The sequence below is a fragment of the Furipterus horrens genome, unplaced genomic scaffold, assembly GCF_987537825.1.
Source record: "Furipterus horrens unplaced genomic scaffold, mFurHor1.1.pri manual_scaffold_3, whole genome shotgun sequence".
Classification (NCBI taxonomy): Eukaryota; Metazoa; Chordata; class Mammalia; order Chiroptera; family Furipteridae; genus Furipterus; species Furipterus horrens.
Window position 1 is genome coordinate 202,075,218 of NW_028327173.1, and position 19,101 is coordinate 202,094,318.

Consider the following 19,101-nt stretch of genomic DNA (forward strand, 5'->3'; position numbering starts at 1 on the left):
TATTGCGCTTTCAGGTCCTTTAGACCCTTCTGAGCTACTAATTTTTTCCCTCTGCCATTGTTTCTGACTGTATACTAGAGAAGGCTAGTAGAGAGAAATAGGCACAGCCATTTACAATCTCCAAATTGAATCGACTATACTTATTTCTATACTTTTAGAATAAGAAAGGGCCCCACTGTGGTGCATCCTAGGTAAAATAGAGATTTGGGTATTCATAAAGACCATCAGGCAAGCATATGAAGAGTAGATTTCACTGCTCCCACCCCATGCTGTACCAACAGATTAAAGAGCAAGGCCCCAGCCAGGGCCACCAGGTAATTCGCATACGAAGAAGACAGTGGGTTCTCTCACAATCAGAGTTCTTGAGTTGCCTCAGGATAAGTAAGCTCCCTCCATAGCGTTGATAAGGACCCACAAATGGCCACTCTGTTGTCATCATCCTCTCTTCTGGTGGATTGTCTGTGTCCTTCAGTGAGCCGTAAATGACTTGGGCAAGGTGCTGAAATCAGGCATGTGGACAATACCCAGAAGTGTTTGACCTTGCCCTCCCGAGGAGCTAATAGTCACATTAGGAAGGAAGGTCACAAAATCAAATTGTAGGAGCAATGTCACCGTTGTGAACTGGGTGCTCAGACGTGTGGGGCAGGCACACCTCGCCTGAGTGAGCAGACCCCAGAGAGCTAGAAGGGGTTATCTGTGTTCTCTTAGTTGCGTTTTACAGAATCCAGCTTGAGCTCATGTAAGACCATGGGAGGGGGTGCCATGGAAGCAGAAGGAGAGAGGAGCAGCTGAGGCTGGGGGGCCTGGAGCTGGGCCAGCCCTGGGTCCTCCGCAGAGGGCCGCCTCTCGGGCCTGCTGCCCCTGGTGACTCCCCACGCTGGCCTCTCCGCGCCGTCACTGGTCATTCTGCGTTCACGTGCATGCTCAGGCTTGGGTCCGCCTCCCACGTCGCTGTGCTCCCCCAGCCCCGTCCCCCGATAGTGGGCCTGTTTCAGCGAAGGGACTGTTGTGAGCGAGGGGCCACCCAGAGGGTCTCACCCACAGGCAGGCTGATGGTGTTTTATCCCGGTCTGCACAAAGCAGTGTCGGGCCTCTTTGCAACATGGAGGCTTTGTCCTCAGGCTGCTGGATCACATCCGTGTCGCCTGCTGCTATGTGAAGTTCTGGAGAACAAGTAGGCCTTATGGTTTTGACTTTGAGGGCAGCCCAGAGACCTGGGCCATGAGATAATCTGCCATTTTGCTGAGGTTATGCGACACTTTGCTGGTGAGAGAGGCTGACGGAACAATGAGCTATTCCATCCTCAGTGTATCTCAGGCCTGGGACTGAACATTCTGTCTGTGGGGACGACCTCGTGGGCGCTCGGCTGAGCTCCGGCAGCAGGCCCTGTGTGGAACAGCTCACGTGTAGCCATCTTGTTGAAATTAAAGCACACACATGCATGTGCACACACTCTCAAATCCCTTAGGAAATGATGCAGTTTGTAAAGTGCCAATCCCTACGGATTCATTTAATAGATGAGATGAAATCTCTATCAGTCATAATCTTAAAGTGGTTACTGACAAGAACACAGTTTGTTGTAAAATGAGGTTGGTGTTATTTCTTCCTTTAGGTTTCTCTTTTCAGTGCTAATAAGACATGTCTTTCAATGTGGTTAGTACCATGTTTGCCAAATAGATTTACTTAATACCCAGTTTTATAGTCATTCTTCTGAACGGACATCATCTAGAATCTGGTTTCTTGGGTTGAACAAACTCCAAGAGTCTGAAGGCTTTGCTAGAAATAAATGATAAAGATTTATTTAAGAGTCATAGGATTCGCAGACTGGAAATACAACCAGGCAGAAACTCAGAAGTGTTCCAAAGAAGAAAGAAAATTTAAGAGTTTTTATAATAAAAGGTGCGTTCTTAGCCCTAGAAGTGGTCCAGGATGGTTATGAGTCTGATGTCAGGCATCTGGAGGGTGGACCCCAGGAGGTCTGGTCACATCTGGTGGTCTGGACATGTGAGACCCTCACTGGGTACTCAAAGGGTTATCCGGAGGTCTGATATATGCCCAGGCATTGATGCCGGACCGGAAGGTCCAAAAGTTTACATTCCCACACTTTCAAAACAAGAATAGAATCGCTTCCTCATGCCCCAGCCTACTTGATGTTAGTGGCTTGATTTTATTTCTTCACTCTGTTCCTCACTTGAGATCAGCCCACCTTCATGCTTCTTAGGCAGAACTCCATGTCCAGAACACCCACACTTCTGAGTTACCCGCATCTGGCGTTGCCAGATCATTGTGTTCCAGGAGGCTGACTTGAGGCCAGTGTTGCAGACAGTCGCGTTTTGTGTCCAGGATGGCACGTCTCGAGCACTGCGTCAGCAGGCAGCTGGAGGGAGCCCTGCAGCTCTCCTTTTCCACAGCTGGGAAAAGCACCTGTCACTCAGGAACCCGTGGCTGAGGGCCGTGTAACGTTTGGCGTGGACTCAGAACTAGTGGGCCGAGAGCCAGCATTTCCCAGTCCTCACAAAGGTGCCACTTGAAACCTCTGGGATTGATTTGGAAGCTGCCAAGTCCCTGGTTGCTGAATGTTGGTTTATGCACATTTTTCTGCTTCTTCTAAATGAATTAATCAGTAAACACATCATCGCGAGATCACCCAGCTTGCCATAAAGCAAGGGGTCAGTAACTTTTCCTTTGAGAAGAAATGCTTTCCATAGCTTTGGATATCGAAGTGCATTGGACTATGTACCCAGCACTTAGCTATTGTTGCTACACATTAGGTACTTAATATTTGTTAAATTAAAGACTTTATTCTTTTGAGGTCTAATATCAAGTGGTTCACACACAATCCAGGGAAAAGCCTCAAGGCTAATAAAAATCTACCTCTGTAAGCGAAGGGCAGGGAAGGACCAAAGAAGGAGGCAGCCCTCTCCAGTCTGGAAATTAATAGAGATTATTAAGGGGAACTTACATAGGAGGCATGTCTCAGGCAGCTGCGGGCGAAATGGGTCCCTGCTCCGCTTGGCAGCCATCAAAGACTTCTGTAGGGTCAAGCAGGGACAGTCATGGGTGCTGGTACATCAGTGCTGCCAGGTACGAAAAATTGCTTTACATGCTTGACCAGGTCACGACAGCAACCTGTTCCAGGAACCAGCACATATCACGTAGCAGGAGGCTTAAGGGTGCTGATTTATGTCAGAATGGGCATCAGCTATGACCAGTCTCTAAGGGAGTTTTGCAGAAAGCACCTTCGTTCTGGCCCAGGTCCAGCTTGCGGGACCGACAGAGGTCTTATCATGGAATAGTCTCTCCTCCACACAAGTACATAGTGCTTTTTGGGTTCCGCCTCTAGTGAGGCATATTTAACTTTTTGACTAGACTAATCCATGTAGCTCCTGGAAATCTTAATGCAGGAAAGACCCAGTGATTTCAAAGATCAGTAGCTGTATTTCAGACCCTAAGGCATCTGAATATGTCAGGGAAATAGAAGTGTTTCTTGCTTTAAACTTCATGCATTTTGGTGTTTATTGAGTACATATCTTGTCTGGTGCTGGATAGGCCCTGGACTTGAGCCTGCCTACCGTTTTGTGGCTAGAATTCCTCCTACTCTGGGGAAAATGTACGTAATTAAAACTGCTTCCTCCAGACGAAGGGAGCTGAGCATCCCTGTGCTGTCTCGGGGCTGAGCGCTGTCTCCACCCTCCTGAGCCCCAGGGTCACTTGTTCCTGAGATGGCAGGTTCTCTCTTTTCTGTGATCAGAGTTAAAAATGCTTCAACCAAATTTCCAGGAATTTTCAGCTTTCAAGCCTCTATGTTCTCTTTCTTCTGGTTCAACTATTTTATTTTCTTTTGTTGCCAAAAATGGCAGTATTATTGTAACTGTCACTCTGGCTGGAAGAACCTCACCTCTAGTTCTCTGAGGACCTTCCTGGGCCCAGCCCGTCCGCTGGGGGCTCTCGAGGTTGCCAGGAGGCCACAGCTGGACAACACTGTTCCAAGCAGTGTTTCTCCGTAACCACTCAGCTGATAACCCAGGTCCTCACATTCTGTTCCTTCCTCCATGTTCCTTCCCCTCACCCACCCAATTCCCATTGCCACTGCCATCCGCCCTGTCAGGAAATATTCTTCCTGCTGCTGCTGGTCACTGTCTTCTGATGCCATCTCCCTGCCCATCTTGGCTACAACCTAATTCTGAAGCTGTGGCCTGCCCACTGCCTTTAAACCTTCAGTGGCTCCCCTCGGCCCACGCAATGATGTCCAGAGTCCTTTGTGTGACATCCAGGTCCACTGTGAACTGGACCAGCGTGCCTCCCACCCCTTCCTGATACCCCCTGGCCTCCGTCACGTGAGTGCCCGTTAGTGCACAGGTGAGGTGGGCCATGGTAGCAGCCACTGCTTTGCCGTGGGCGAGCCTGGTTTCTGCTCTGCCTCAGGCTCTGATGTAACTTGGAAAGAGACAGGATGCAGATGAACACAACAGAGAGATGCCAAGGACCAAGGAAAAGAGCTTCCCGGAGACGAGAGGCATCCGTTGAGGATCAGGGGCGTCAGAGCTAGAGGAGCCGAAGGACAGAGAATGGAGCCGGGATCCTGCGTACACGCGGTTAAGGCTTTGGGTCTGTTGCTTTAGGCATCCTTTTCCTCGGCCTTGAAACCGGGACAGGATGGGGCATTTGGGAATTAAAGAGTTTTGGGACCTGGAACGAGTTTACAGTGGTGCCTGGTACTTAGCCAGCACTGAGCACAGGTTGCAGTTCCTAGGAGCAGTATCAGCGACAGCCATTCAACAGGAGGTAGAAGGCGGAGGCAGCCTCGGGCAGAATGCTGATGTCACACCATGATGATGTCATACCATGATGATGTCATGGCGGTTTACTCTCCAGGAAGCTTCTGCTCAGACCCCAGCTGAAAGCGCTTCCAGCTTATGATCTTATGCTGACTTACAGGGAGGACGAGACCGCCACCTTCCTGTCATTCACGTCCTTATCACTTGGCCCCTCTTTAAGCACACTCCTTCTAGAAGGTTCAGCTGCTGTTCCTGTTTTACCCTGGCAGATGTATAGGGTTTCCCCGCTGGAGGATGCCCCTCGGGTGCAGCTAAAAAATACATTACATCTCAGAGATCTGAGCACATTTCTTATCCTCTCCGATCGCGCTACGCTGCTAGACCTCATCCGTCACGAGGATTACCAGCTCTTTTCCTCTCAGAGCTGATGGAGGGAGAAGCCGCTAATTTCTCACGTAGGACACATGTCCACCCTCTCCTCTGGAGTTTTAGAAATGCATCGTCTTAACTATCTTTTAAGTACTCATGCCTGGGGGACGCCTTCCTCTGTTTCATACAATACCAAGTGCTTCCACTGTGGTGTATAAATAACGATAATCAGAAGACAGCCTCAAATTATTTGACATTCAGATTGAAGGGAAAAGTGGTACTTTTTTTATGTAGATGTACTACCCTAGAATTTGGATCAGAAATGGCATTCAAAAACAATAAAGCGTATTGCTTCCTGTCAGACGTGGATGGCTCAAACCTTCTCGCATGTGAAGTCAGACACCACGAGATGTAGCCATCAGGTCTGGGTCCAGACGCAAAGACCCTTACTCCTTCACGGTGACAGTGACGCATTCCAAAATCACACAACGAAGCCAGAAGCAAAAGAAGAGGGAAGGCTTTTTTACCTGAAACTCCGTCCATTATTTAATAGTCATTCAACTGGCATCACTTCCAACCTCCGGCCTCTTTTTAAAAATGTCAAGAACAAAGGTTTCCAGAGTTAGGGCAGTCCTGACTTTTCCCGCCTTAAGATCACCCCTTAAATATGGAAGGGATTTTTTCTTTGTTGTGGCTCCTGGAGGGTGACTGTAAAACCTTTTGTTTGTTTATTGGAAGGAGCTTAGGGCCAAGAATTAGAAAGGTTTGATTTCTGGCCTTGCCACATAATAGCTATGTGGCCTTGGGCAACTCCTTCGCCCCAAGTTTGTTTCTGCATTTGTAAGATATCAGTAATTACACAGAACACCCCGAATGTACTTACACTAATTTACATCCACATGCCAGTTATCCTTCTAAATAACACTTCCGTGCCACAGCCATTTAATAGATGAGGCCACTGAGGACCAAAAAGGTTGAGTAACTGACCTAGAGTCACACAGCAAATAAGTAACATGCACAAATAAGAGATTGCTAACATTGCCCTCGGATCCAGAATGCGTCAAAGGTGGGGTGCGAGGAGAGACACTGGTGCAGGCGCCCCAGCTTCCCCTGCTCAGTGGGCGGCGGTGTGGGGGCCGAGGACAGGCCGTGGGGTCGTGTCCTGGGCTCCCTGCTCCCTTCCTCCTCTGCCCTCGTATGTCCCCGAGGTTCATTGACTTTTCCTTCAGGCTCTTTCTTGTCCATGTCTTGTTGCTTGCACGGACCCCACTCCCATCCAGACACCTCCTCGTCTGTGTCTCAGCTTTTGTTACGGTACTTGCCCTTGTCTCCCCCTTACCATGGGCCAATCCATCTCGAGTTTTCTGGCCCTAGCAGGTCCAGTCCTTCTCCAGTCTGTGCCAGTGTGCCTTTATAGAGGAACTTCTCTGATCAAAAACCTGCGCCTCCTCCCTGTATGTCAGAGTAAAGGCCACACTCCGTGCCTGGGCTCTTATGACACCTTGGGTTATACTTGATGGACAACCAACTCAGACAGTACGAGAAAAAAGGCAGACACGGGGCAAGTCCCTTGCTTCAGGCAGGGCGGGATGCCAGGGCTGGGCTGTGTTGTGAGAGGGGCAGCGGACGTGAGGGCCCCCGGGGGCAGCAGCTCAAGGTTCACGCCGTCCTAAATGAGCTCTGACTCAGGCCCCGCGCCCATCCCCAGTCCCTGCGGCCAGAGGCCGGGCCCGGCACAGCCACAGATGTCCGCGCTGCTTCCCATTCACAGCCCTTTCCCGTGTGGCTCTGATTTCCCTCCTCGGCGTTCCCCAGCCAGCGTGTATCCGTGCACTCACAGCCGCCCGTGTGCCTGCTCTGCCTTCCGCTCAGCAGGCCTTCCCGCCGTTCTTCCTTGTCATCTCTCTGCTTATCAGAACTATGCTGGTTTTTCAAGGCCCAGCTAAAATATTTTCTACAGAGCTGTTCCTTACCCTGCATCCGGTGACAGGCCATTTCTTCCTTTCCATCTAGACTTTGTGCCAGGTGTCTGTCACGTGCTGCCCTTCACTGTATCATTAACCACCATCTTCATCAATGCCCTAATAACCCCACACCTTGCTAGAGGTCTTAACATGCGCAAAGCGCTCTCACGCGCATTATCTCATTTGCTCTCATGCAGAAGCCTTATAAGTAAGCAGGGAGGGTACTGAATCCCATCTTGTCGGCTCCACATTGCTGGAGCACCAGCTCTCACTGATGCTTGTGCTGAGTGGTAGGGTGAGAAACATTAATATGATAATATCCCAATGTTTTTGCATGTCGATTTCACAAGTGAGGGAATTGAGGCCTAATAAATTGGTGGCCACAGGTCCCATGGACCATCTTTCTTAAGTTCTTGGAACATGTACGTTCTTTGCCACCTCTGGGCCTTTGCAGGTGCTGTTCCCTCTGCCTGGAACATTTTTTCCCTCACTCTCACCTGACCAAACCCTACTCATCCGTCAGAGTTTAATTAAGTGTCAGTTTTTTAGGGAGGCTTTCACTGACCACCCCCCCTCCCGAAATCTAAAACAGGCCTACCATTCTCTCTTCTCGTACTTCCGTTTGTCTTTATAGCACTTCCCACAGATTGTAGTTACTTTGCTTGTTAGGATATATTTGTTTACTGTCTCCCTGCCAGGCTGTACGCCCCGTGAGGACAGGGGTGGTGACATTTGTGGTAACTCCTGGACAGTCAGCGGCCGGCACTCGCGCTGACACAGGGAAGCATCCCAAGGAGTGATGGTTTGAATGAATGCGTGCAAATGTGAGCCGTTCACAGAGCTCAGTAGATACCAGAACAGAGGCTGGGATTCAGATGGCCTGTGGTCCGCACGGCTTCAACTCTTAGTGTGTCCTGTGCTGTCCCCACAACCGGCCTCCCCTGCTATGTGTTGTGGTCACCAAGACGACGAACTGGAGTCCTAGCTCTTTGGGTTCCTAAGGCGTTAGCACTGTTCGATCGGTGGCTATTTAGGATATAGTCTGGACGAGCGGACAGGAAGAATGAGAGACAGACAGACTTGAAACGAAGTGCCAGGGTAACCTTCGAAGGGAGACAGGCGATAGGGGTTTGTGGCGGCGCTGGGAGGCGAAGCTAAAGTATCAAGGACCCTCGCCCCGGTGCAGGCGCTGGGCTGGATGGAAACGGCGGTGAGGGACATCCGCCTCCGAGCGAACCTTAGTCTGCACCCCGATTAAGTTCCAAAATTAGTACCCTGTTCTCGAGTTCTTGGAATAAATTTTCCATTTGGGTGGGTCTTGAAGAGTTTTCACTTTTATATTTCTGTCACATTATATGGGAACGCTTTCATTAGACTCGAAAGCAACTTTTATTTCTTCTTACACCACAGTGAGCAGCCTGTTACTATAGCAATATCGAAAGTATTTTGAGATATTTTTATACAGTCTTCTAAACACTCACTGCAAATTGTACATAGAGGTTAGTTGAAATGGGCTATAATATTTAAAACTATTTTTCTCTTGCATCTTGATATTCTTTATTAAGCTTTTGCAAACCGCTGTAATTTAATTTCTGAAATTGGACCCATATTTTTAGGAAAGAATAATTTGGGGGAGTGTAGATATATTTGACCTATTGAACATTGAAAACAGCTCTGAAATAACTTGAATTTTGTATGAGCGCCATGAAGACATAATTGCTTCTTGAGCTCTGCCTTTCAGAAAGTGAGGTACCCTCACAGATGTCTTCTGTGTGTCTGCAGGGCCTGGACAGCTTCCAAGTGAAACAGAAATTCTTCTCGGGCCACCAGGAGCCAGCGGCGCCCTTCCCTGTGCCGTACGACCTGCCCCCAGAGCGGTATGGAAGCAAAGGTGAGGCACAGATGCGGGGAAAGCCGGGGCAGGTGCCAAGGCAGAAGCTGGCAGTGCTCAGGAGGCGCCCTGGGTCTCGGGGGTTGGGGGTGGGGGGCTGGCTCCTGGAACTCTCTGGAAGCTCAGGCTTATGGAGGCCCCTTTGCTACCAGTTCTCAAACTGGTTAGTCTTGGAACCCCTGTGCATTCTTATCATTATTGAGGACCACAAAGAGCTTCGATGTGGGGTTTTTCTCTCTGTTGATATTTACTACATCAGAAATTAAGACCAAGAAATTTGAAGGTATTTACTAATTTGTTTTAGAATAATAATAAGCCCATCATACTATATTTTTATGACTATTTTCAGAAAAAAGTCAGGAAAGTGGCACTGTTTACACTTTTTGCAAACCTCCTTTCTGGTTAGTGGAAGAGCTGGATTTTCACTGCTGCTGTGTTGTGATATCACATCACGTGGTGTCACACATGTCACATAGCGTCTGTATACTCGTGAGAAAGTAAAAGGGCAAATAATGGCTTCATGTGATGACGAAAATAATTTTGACTTTCTAGCCCTCCTACTTCTTAAAACGGAGGCCCCCAGGCCACACTTTGAAAACTGCTGCACTAAACTATGACTTTCTTAAGGGCAGTGAAGGCTGGTTCCAGCTCACAGCGTTTCGGGAGGAAGGCTGGCTGGCTGGTGTAGGTGGTGCCCCCGCCCCCCGCCCCAGCCCCACAGGCTGCGATTACGCTTTTCTCAGCCACTGAATGTCCATCTTTGAGGCGAGTTCACCCAGGAGATGTACAACCCGCTGTGGGGCAGGAACAAACTTGCCTCTACCCTGAAGATTCTCTTGGCTGGTCTAATAATCGAATAGACATGAGACAGATGAGCGAGAGAAAATGACCAAATTTAATTCATACATTTGTATACGGGAACCCCGCAAATACGCAAGTGTCAGAGATCCCACAATCACAGGAGGTTCAGAGATAGAAAGGGGGACTGAAATATACAAGACACCTTGAGTGAGGGGGGAGTTAAAGCACCTGGGGGGCTTCAAAGGGTCTTTGCAGGATGATAAGAAGAGCAGGTATTTGGTAAGTAAAAGTTTGCCCTGCCTCAGGGGTCTGTCAAAGAGGTTAGCTCTGATAATGTCTAATTATGGGCAATTCAAGTTCTTTAGGTTGTTAAAGGAGGGGCAGAAATTTCTCTTGAGCCTGAGGTTAAAGTTGCCTTTAGCTCAAAACAGTCTGCATACCACAGATTCAACCACCACACAGACCTTGTTTATTAATTTAAAATGGAAAATGCACCTACCCTCACAGCCAATATACTTTCCCTGGAAGGTAGAGGCCTGCACAGGCAGCCAAATTATAACCTATACTTTTTGAGCAAATGCTGAAGATGAACACAGAAATTCGGGTTTTGATTGGAAAGTTTTAATGACATCACCCTGTTAATATTCTTGATTCCCTAACAGTCAGCCTTGCCCCGTGGGTCCCTTTCTTCCCGAGACAGTGAAGGAGAGGCTCTAGCTTCGTCCCCACCTTCACCCACCCTTCCCGGCTTCAGTGGCGACCAGGCCTCCCCTCTGATGGACCCGTTTCTCGGATTGTATTGACATAGCCAGCCTTTGATCCTGTCTCACGCTCTGGTGTCCCATAGTCCGTTGCAATGCCACTGAGTTCCAGGAGCACTTCCCCTCCTTTCCAGGCTGTGAATATTTGAGTCCTTGAGTTTGTTGTGTATTCATGCATAGTCATCTTCCTTAGCAAGATTCTATAGTTTTTATCAGAGTTTCAAGCAAACTGTGACTGCCCTCCCCGCACCACTGTGTGACACACACACAAATGGACAACGCTGCTTTACAGCCAGACTGTGTTTTATGTGATGTTACAATGTACTAAGTGACCTTGGGCAGTTATTTGTGTTCTCTGGACCTTAGCGTCTCTATCTGCAAAACAAGAAAATAAGAAGGCCGACCTCATAGGGCTGTTGAAAAGAGTAACCGAGATGTTACTGTATCTATAATGCACTTAGCACAGTGGTTTTGTTCAGAGTCAGCAGTCAGGACCTGTTAGTCATTGCTTCTGTTCTCTGGAATACCTGGTTTGGTTCCTGGCACGTAATGATGGATTGGTGTCCATTCTCTCCCTCTCTCCTTGGGGAGCTGATGATGAACACAGGCTAAGGCTTAGGCAAGACAGCCTTTAAACCTGCCCAGCATCCCAGGACCGACCTCATCATCCCTCCTCCCTCCTCTGACTTGTGCTACACCTCTCTCTTTTCTCCCTTTCTGTTCTTCCTATTCCTTTTTGTTTTTGCTTTGTTTTAAACCTGAGTTCTGAAGAAACATATTCGAGGCGGGGCTGGGGGGCTGGTCTGGCCTTGGCACTTGTTCTTCCCACTCAGCCCTTAGCTGGACTTTTGCCTGCTCCCTTTAATCGAGATTTCCAAGGGACTTTGAAGGGAAGAATGAATGAGGTAGAGGAGACTTAAAAATATCCGGAGGTCCCTTTCAGTTCCAATAGAAAAAGCATTCCCAAGAATTAAACTAGGTAGCGTTGTAAAGTAATGATAAACCTTTTATTTGGAATGCTTTCCATTATTTAGCTTAGTTTTCTCTTTCCTAAGCATTTTCTTTGGAAGATACATACAAGAGCCTGGAGCATTTTATTTTTTTATCACTACTGTTTTACCTTCCACACTGTTTTATTAGCATGTAGAATAATGCCAATGATTCAGGTATTAGCATTTCATATATAGTCAACATTCAGGGAGCTGTATGGCCTATACAAAGGCATTTTACCAAGATTTGGAAAAGCGAGTGTCTCAGGACCTTTCCAAAGCACTTCGCTTGAAAAGTGATTTTGAGCCACTAACACATAATAAGATCTTGTTAAATCAGGAGAGTATACAGAAATCTTAGCAAAGAAATACACTGCTGTGAACAAATTGCCGTTCATTACAAGAGGCCAGTAGACATCCTGAAACCAAACACATTGATCAAGTAATGCAGACGGGGCTGCAGGTGGGCCTGGCTCCTGGCAGCGCCTGCTGCTTCCGCACTCGCGCCTGCTGTGTGCAGACGCCGTCTGGGCCCGTGGGACATGTCAGGGAGTGACACAGACGCAGATTCCTGCCGTCATCAAGCTCACAACTACTCCTCTGTTAACTTATACTTAACCCAAACCCATTTTACTAATAGGAGCTATATTTTTGAAAACTTATAAAATCACCCACATTTAAAAATCTAACAGAGTTAATCCTGTACGTCCTGCCTGCTCTGTGACTCTAAGCCTGAAGAGAAAGCAAGAGATGAATGGGTAAGCTCTCCACCAAAGGCACATCTGCTTCGTGCTCCCTTTTTCCCTTCTGTCCTTCTTATCTGATAAACCACTGAGAAAGACAAGGTAAGGTTAAGTAAGGCCTGTCTTATTTGGATTTAAAGAATAAGTTGTATGTCAAGTTGAAGAAGGAATTAAACACATATGTTACCGAGCAAAAGGGGGTTCTTTCACGTGGCGCCTTGGTGTAAAACCCAGCAACTAGTGTTGAGGAGAACATGTCTTTATTTACAGTATTCCAACCTGGGGAGGGCAGTGAGCACTTCAGCTCAGAGCTCTGTTCTCCCACAGGACCCAGCACTTCCCTTGCTTCCCAAAAGGCTGGAAGCCAAAACCATGCCCATAAGTTCCGCATCCCTTATCTGTCAGCACTCACCTTTAGGATCTGGGGTACGATGTCATCAGCCTCCGTGTAATAGTCCAAGAAAGCATGTGCCATGTTGCACTGGATCATGGTGAAGTCCAGGTTTTAAGAGTCCTTTCTGCCTGTCCCGAGTTCTAAAAGTCCAAAAGTCCAGGCTTCGGAGTCCGCCGAAGTCGCACGGTTAAAGCAGCAGCAGGCTGGCTTTCTTACTCACCCAGGCCGCATGGCTGGACCGTTCCTACGAACTGCATAGCTGCTCCGTCCTTCGCTCAGCATGGCACTTTCCCCCTGCCTCCTCGCAGACCGCATGGCTCTCTCCCTCTTTACAAACCACGTGGCATTCTCTTCTTCCTTCCAAAACCACGGGGTTCTCCCCTTTTTTCAAACTGCATGGTGTTCCCCCATGTTTAATGGCTGCCACCTTATTTTTAAGTCCCTGACCATGGCCTGTGACACAGTGGGCAGGGCGACCCATGGCGGCCATTAGCAGAACCCTGCACAGGCCCCGTAAAGCTGTTTTGTCACCATTCTATGGCCAGAGCCCCTCCTATCCCCTTGGCGCTTGGAAGGCCATGACCATTTGCCAACGAAGACACTAGCTACCTGCCATAGATGTGCAAAGGCATCTCTTAGGAAAATGGCTGTGCTCCACTGAGTCCCATCCCCCATTCCCCAAACCACGACCTGTGGGGAAGTGTTTGGGGGGACCCATTTTTTTTCACCCTGTAGCATACAGAGCTTCAAAGGTTTCAGTTATATTTTATTTATTGAGTGGTCTGTTGCTTTTTTAAATGTACACATGGTATGTATATAGTATTCTTTCAAATCTTTTATGTAAGTTTAGATATACAAAAAGTTACAAGAAAGGTACAGAGGATTCCATATACTCCTTTCCCAGGTTCCCGAAATGTCGATATTTTATCACATTTGTATAATTCCTCCTCGCCTCCTGTCTCTCGTGTTAACTTTTCTCTGATCCCTCGGAGAGAAAGTTGAAAACATGATGTCGCTTTCTCTGTAAATACTTCAATAGATATTTCCTAAAAATAAAGACATCCTCTTACATAACCATAGTACTGGGGAGTGGAAATTTTCCCCTTTTCCCTCTTAATTCCTCTGGCTGGTTGAATGATTAAAATGACATAAGACAGGTTAACAGGAGAAAATAATGAAATTTAATTACATATGTACATAAAGGGGGCCCTGTGAGAGCTTGAGACCCCAGGACAGATCAGGCAGGTGAAGCTTATATTCCATCTGGAGCTACAGAGAGCGGGTTGTGGTTTGGGATTTCTAAGTGGGAAAAGGCGATTCACATGGAGACGGAGCACAGGCCTGGGCCTTCTTTACCGATGAGACTCTGGTCAAAGGGCCTTGCTGAACTCCTCCCCGTCACACTCGTTCATGTTAACCTCTAGTTATCTGTGGTGTCTCCCTTCCTGGAGCAGGTCCTCTTGTCTAATTCTTTTAGGCAGTGTGGGGGAAGGTCAAAGGTTTTCCCTAAATCTCTTGTGTTTTAGAAATAACCAGCTTAAAATCAATACCCCAAAAGGCATATTTTGAGATGACAAACTTTTCTCCCCTCCAGTCCTCAAAGGGTTTAACCATTTTCCCTACTGTTTACTTTTAAATAAATTCTTGCATTTAGATAGTATGGGATTAACCTTCAGTCTAGACCTATCACAATTATTGCTAAATAGTAGAGTCGATTCATAAAGTATTTTTGTGAGAGAAACAAATTTGATTTAATTTTCTAATCCAAGGTATATACAGAAGAGGTAGATTGCTGAAAATCATTGTTGATGTGTTCCGTTTTAATTTTTAAGGACCTGTTTTTGGAAGATCTTCAGAAATGAGGCTTTTTTTTTTTTTTTAATGAAGCAGCCAAAAAAGTTTTTTAGACATGCTTTTGGCCACCTCCATTATGAAGATCTGTTTTTGTTTCATTGCACAAACAGAGGCTGAAACTAGACATCCAGCTTAGCTTTTAAAATGACTTTATAATCAGAAAGTTTAAGGAAATCTGGAATAAAGTAAAATAATAATAATAACTTATTTGAGATCCAAGAGAATAGCTGTTCTGGAAAGGCCGATTCAGGAAGAAATCAAAAGTGTTCTGATTGGGAGGTGAACACAAGGAGTTTTATGAGGAAGGGTAGGGGAATAATCACATCACTAGAAGGAAGCAGTTTCTATGGATGCAGAGAAGCTGACAGAATGATGCTAATTCTAAAGAATGTGTTATTTTCAGTCCTCTCGTCATAACATCTGCCTTCCTGTTAGTTTTTCAAAGGGACGTGCTTGTTTGGCACGTGACGCTCCTTTAGCCCCATCCAAAGGCAATGTCCCCCAGTCCAAACCGTCCACAGGCTTGAGGAGTTAGGACGTGCAAGGCAGTTCCCCCAGGGTGGCAGCTCCGACTCCATCTTGAAGTGGCTGCATTTGTATTTTTCATGCTGCAGTTACACGTGATTGCAGTTCTGCTCGGTTGGTAACCACATGTAACATTTTTGAAATTCCTTCATATTTTAGTCTGAAAAGTCTTTTATATAGTCCTTGATTTCAGAGTAGGCTAAAATGAAATAACATCAGAAATCTTATGGTAACTGGATCATCTCTTCAGGGTCACACACCACACACAGTCTGCTTGGACCCAATGTAAGGGAAGGATGAGAAGTGATTGCTCGGGTGAGACAGCGGCCCCTGGAGGTAGTATATCAAGTTCGCTTGTGAAGGACACAGTGGGAAATGTACATATGGGTGTCTGAGCCTGGGGGTAACTGAGATAGAGAGTCCTAAGTCCTTCACCCCAAGAGCTGTTTCTTAGAGGATAAGAGGAGAGAGCTTCTTCCCCAGCTAAATATAACAGGATTTTGTACTTTACTTGGGTTTGTTTGGTGGTTAAAAAACCTGTTAGGACTTACACTGCATGTAGGATAATGACGATCCTCACCCACTATGAGTTGAGGATGGTGGTAATTATACTAATAATTAAAATAGCAGCTGGCACTCTTTAAGTACTTATTATGGGCCAGGAGCTGCTGCTGAGCACTTGACATTAATTAGTTCACTGAATGCTCACTAACCCATGATACAGGTGCTACAGATAAGGAACCCTAACCCTAAGCACTCAGGTGAACTCAGCCAAGGCTTCCAGTTCCAGCATCCATGCTCCCTTTACCCTCCTACTGCAGCACCTTCCCATGGTGGGCAAAGTTTGGGATTTCCGAAGAGAGGTAAGATGCTCAGAGTCCCTGACCACAGGGGGAGATGAGCTAGGGACACACCCAGGGAGAAGACCCCAGCCCCTGCTATGTCTGTAATGTGGGCCTCGCCCTGTCTTGCCCACCTGGGCTGCTTGCTCATCTCCAGGGCTCTGGCTTCTAGACCACCCTCTGCACCCCTGCCCTGCACACCTGGTCCTGTCGTGCTTCGGTTTTAAATCCTCCCATCGTATCCAGAAAAAAAAGACAGCTTCCCATCCCCTTTGCCTTGGATCCCAAACTCGGATCATGTCAGGATCACCTTTTGAGCATGATAAAATGCATGTCTCCAGGCCCCAGCCCAGGAAGCGGGGCTGAACCAAGCCCTCTGGGGTGGGGGTGGGTGGTTTTCACAGGAGCCCGCTTAGGGAACTCTAGTATACAGTGAAGTTCAGAATTCCGGTGAAGTTCAGAATTCCCACACCATGGCACGCCTGCTGGTCCGCCTGCCCCGCGGGCCTGGACAGTCCAGGAGGACCTCAACTTTGTCTAGCAAAGGACCTAATATCTAACCAGCACTCAAGGAGTGTTCAGATACGTGCATGGCTGTATCGTGAAGCAAATCTCCCAGCAGGACATTGTACGCAGATTGCTTAAGCCAGGCCTTCATCTGAGCTGTTCATGCTGATTTCTGGTGGTGACGGATAGAAAGACGACAGAATCACAACCCCCTCTTTTTACCTTTTCCGTGTCTTCCCCCCAAGGTAGTGGAGGGGCTTTCCACCGGCATGGGCAACAGTTTGCCTGCAGATGCAGACATTTACTCACAGAGCAGAGCGCCAGGGATTTTACCAATAGGGTGGTTTCTGGGTCCTGCTTCGTCATTGTTGGCTAATTTCAAAGGAAAGGAGGAAGTGCAGTGGTGGTCTTGAAGTTACTGGCTGACTGGCAGACGTTTGCATCGCAGATCCTGCATTGGTGAAGAATCCCTCTACTAACTTTGCTCATAGAGCAAGAATTGGGGTGTCCTTTGCCTTGAGGATGAAGCAGACCTGAGGTAGCCAATAGCAGATTGCAGGAAAAGGGGGGTGAACACAGAGAAGCCCAGCCGCAGAAGATGGTGCTCCCAGGGGCAGAGAGCCGGCGCTTTCTTAAGACCAGTGAGGGTCACGGGGAGTCCAGCTCCAGCCCCCCAGTTCCTCGCCTTTTATGAAACACACGCATGACACAGGCCCAGGTCTGTGGCTCTCTCACAAGCTTGCCCATTAGCAAAAACTGGTTTCATGCTTTTAAACCTTCTGAAGGCCAAAGGCAAGAGAACAGCATTCTGATAACTTGTTGCCATCTTTGGCATTCTTTTCCTTTCCTTTTTCTTTTTTTTTTTTTTTTTTTTCCATTTTCCTGCTGTTTTGATGCTCACTCTGCTATTACTCCACACAGCGAGGCTGGAGGAGAACAGTAGGTGCCATGGTTGGCCAGGCGTCCCGCGCTACAGTCTGCCCCGCCTCGGGAAGAGAAGCAGGCTCCACTCCCCGCCCCGTCCAGTCCTGCCCCGTCCTGCCCCGTCCCACCCGCAGGCAGTGGGCAGCGCTGAGCAGGCTGCGGGGGCTGGTCCGTCTCAACACCTGCTCGCTCGCCAGGTCACTGTCGGCACTCAGAGCTGTTCTCTCTCTCACACTCACCGGGACCGTCCTTACAATGTATTTATTTACTCCCTACCCACATCCTTAGGGTTCTTCAGAGTGATTTGACTCCAGCAGTGGCGATGCGTGCCAAAGGTGATTTGTTCAGATTTTTTCAATTTCTGAAACATCAGTTAAAAGGGAGGAAGAGAAGTGCCTATTGATTGAGCATCTTCAGCATGCCAGGAATGTTCCCAGATGTTCATTCCTTTGTGCTTCACAGTGATCTAAGGAGGTCGCTAATATTATTGGTTCCCATTTCGCAGATGAGGAACCTGAGGCCAGATTCCAAATGCTTTCCCGGCATGCAGAGAAGGGCGGAGGCGGGCTTTGAACACGGGTTAGGTTCTTCGTTAGGCGCTCTCTCTGCTGGACACTATGTCTTGCACACCACATAGAATTATCTCATTTAATCCTCGTAACTCCCCCAGGACGTGGGTACTGATAGGGAAACCGGGGCTCCCAGAGGTCCGGGGACTTGTCAGTTTAAGTAGCCAGCCAGAATGTACCCCGGGTTTCTGCTTGCCTCTGTATTCCCTCTCCCCATTTTACCCCCAAACCTTTACTGAAAATATGATCTGAAATGGGCTGCTGTCTGGAATTGGTGCAAAAAAGGCTCTTGACAATGTGTACACTTCAGCAGGTGAGTGGTTTTATCCTATCTGGCGAGTGAATTTTTTTGCAGTCCTCTTCAAATAAATATTATACCTACGTAATGTGTTCTTTTTCTTCCAGATCGGCCGTGGATTTGGAACATTCCTTACACCAAAGCTCCAGATACACACGGGAACATGTGGGTCCCGTCCTGAGAGGGTTGGAGCTCTGTGAAACGGAAGCGTAAGACATTGAGCCCCAAACATCAAGTGTTCCTGTTCATCCTGGGTGTTCACTCCCCTCAAAGTTTGCTCTGCACCCCTAGGAAACTCTTCGCAAAGATCACTCTTTTGAACGTGGATGTTGGTTATAGTTTAGTGGTCATTATTAATATTTCTCACTTTAAAACAAAGGCTATATTTTCTTAATTCCCTTGTCTATGCTGTGCTTTGGAATGAGTGTATTAAACTTCACACTGTGAAAGGATATATAGATATAAAGTTCTCGTAGTGACTGGTATGTCCTGGTGGGGTCAGCTCTTCAGAAGTGAGGGTTGACTGTGGACATTGTGCATCATCAGGAAAGGTGCTCTTCAGTCAGCCGACACTTGTCAGAGGAGACATGTGACCATTTGCTTTCTTACTCAGCCCTCACTCAGCCTCCTGAGTGGCTTGAGGTTGCTGGACTTGAGTCTGCAGGTTCCATGTACCTGCCACTGAGGCCGGCGTGGCTGCCCTTCCCACCAGTGAGTCGCACGGCCTCAGCCCAGCAGCTTCGGGGGGCTTTCTGTCCTCCCAGCACCACGCTGGCTGCCTCCTGCTGATGGTGGGTCTCCCGGGACTGGGCCACCTGCGATTTCCTTGCCCATCTGCAGGCTGCGTGGGTATCTCTTCCATCCCCACAAATAGGCAGAAAAGACAGCTCAC

The 19,101-nt window shown here is 47.9% G+C and overlaps 1 protein-coding gene across 2 annotated transcripts in view; it reads left to right on the plus strand.

Annotated features, from left to right (window-relative positions):
- Positions 1–18,603, plus strand: part of TDP1 (tyrosyl-DNA phosphodiesterase 1) — a 65,298-nt gene extending 46,695 nt beyond the window's left edge. Inside the window, exons 15-16 of one of the 2 annotated variants that reach the window (XM_090272117.1) lie at positions 8,894–9,002; positions 18,317–18,603. In XM_090272117.1, coding sequence (XP_090128243.1) covers positions 8,894–9,002; positions 18,317–18,390 — 183 coding nt within the window. In that variant the 3' untranslated portion in view covers positions 18,391–18,603. Of the gene's footprint in view, positions 1–8,893; positions 9,003–18,316 lie in introns of those variants that run through there. The other variant, XM_090272116.1, reaches the window with a different exon arrangement.
- Positions 18,604–19,101: the final 498 nt, after the last annotated feature.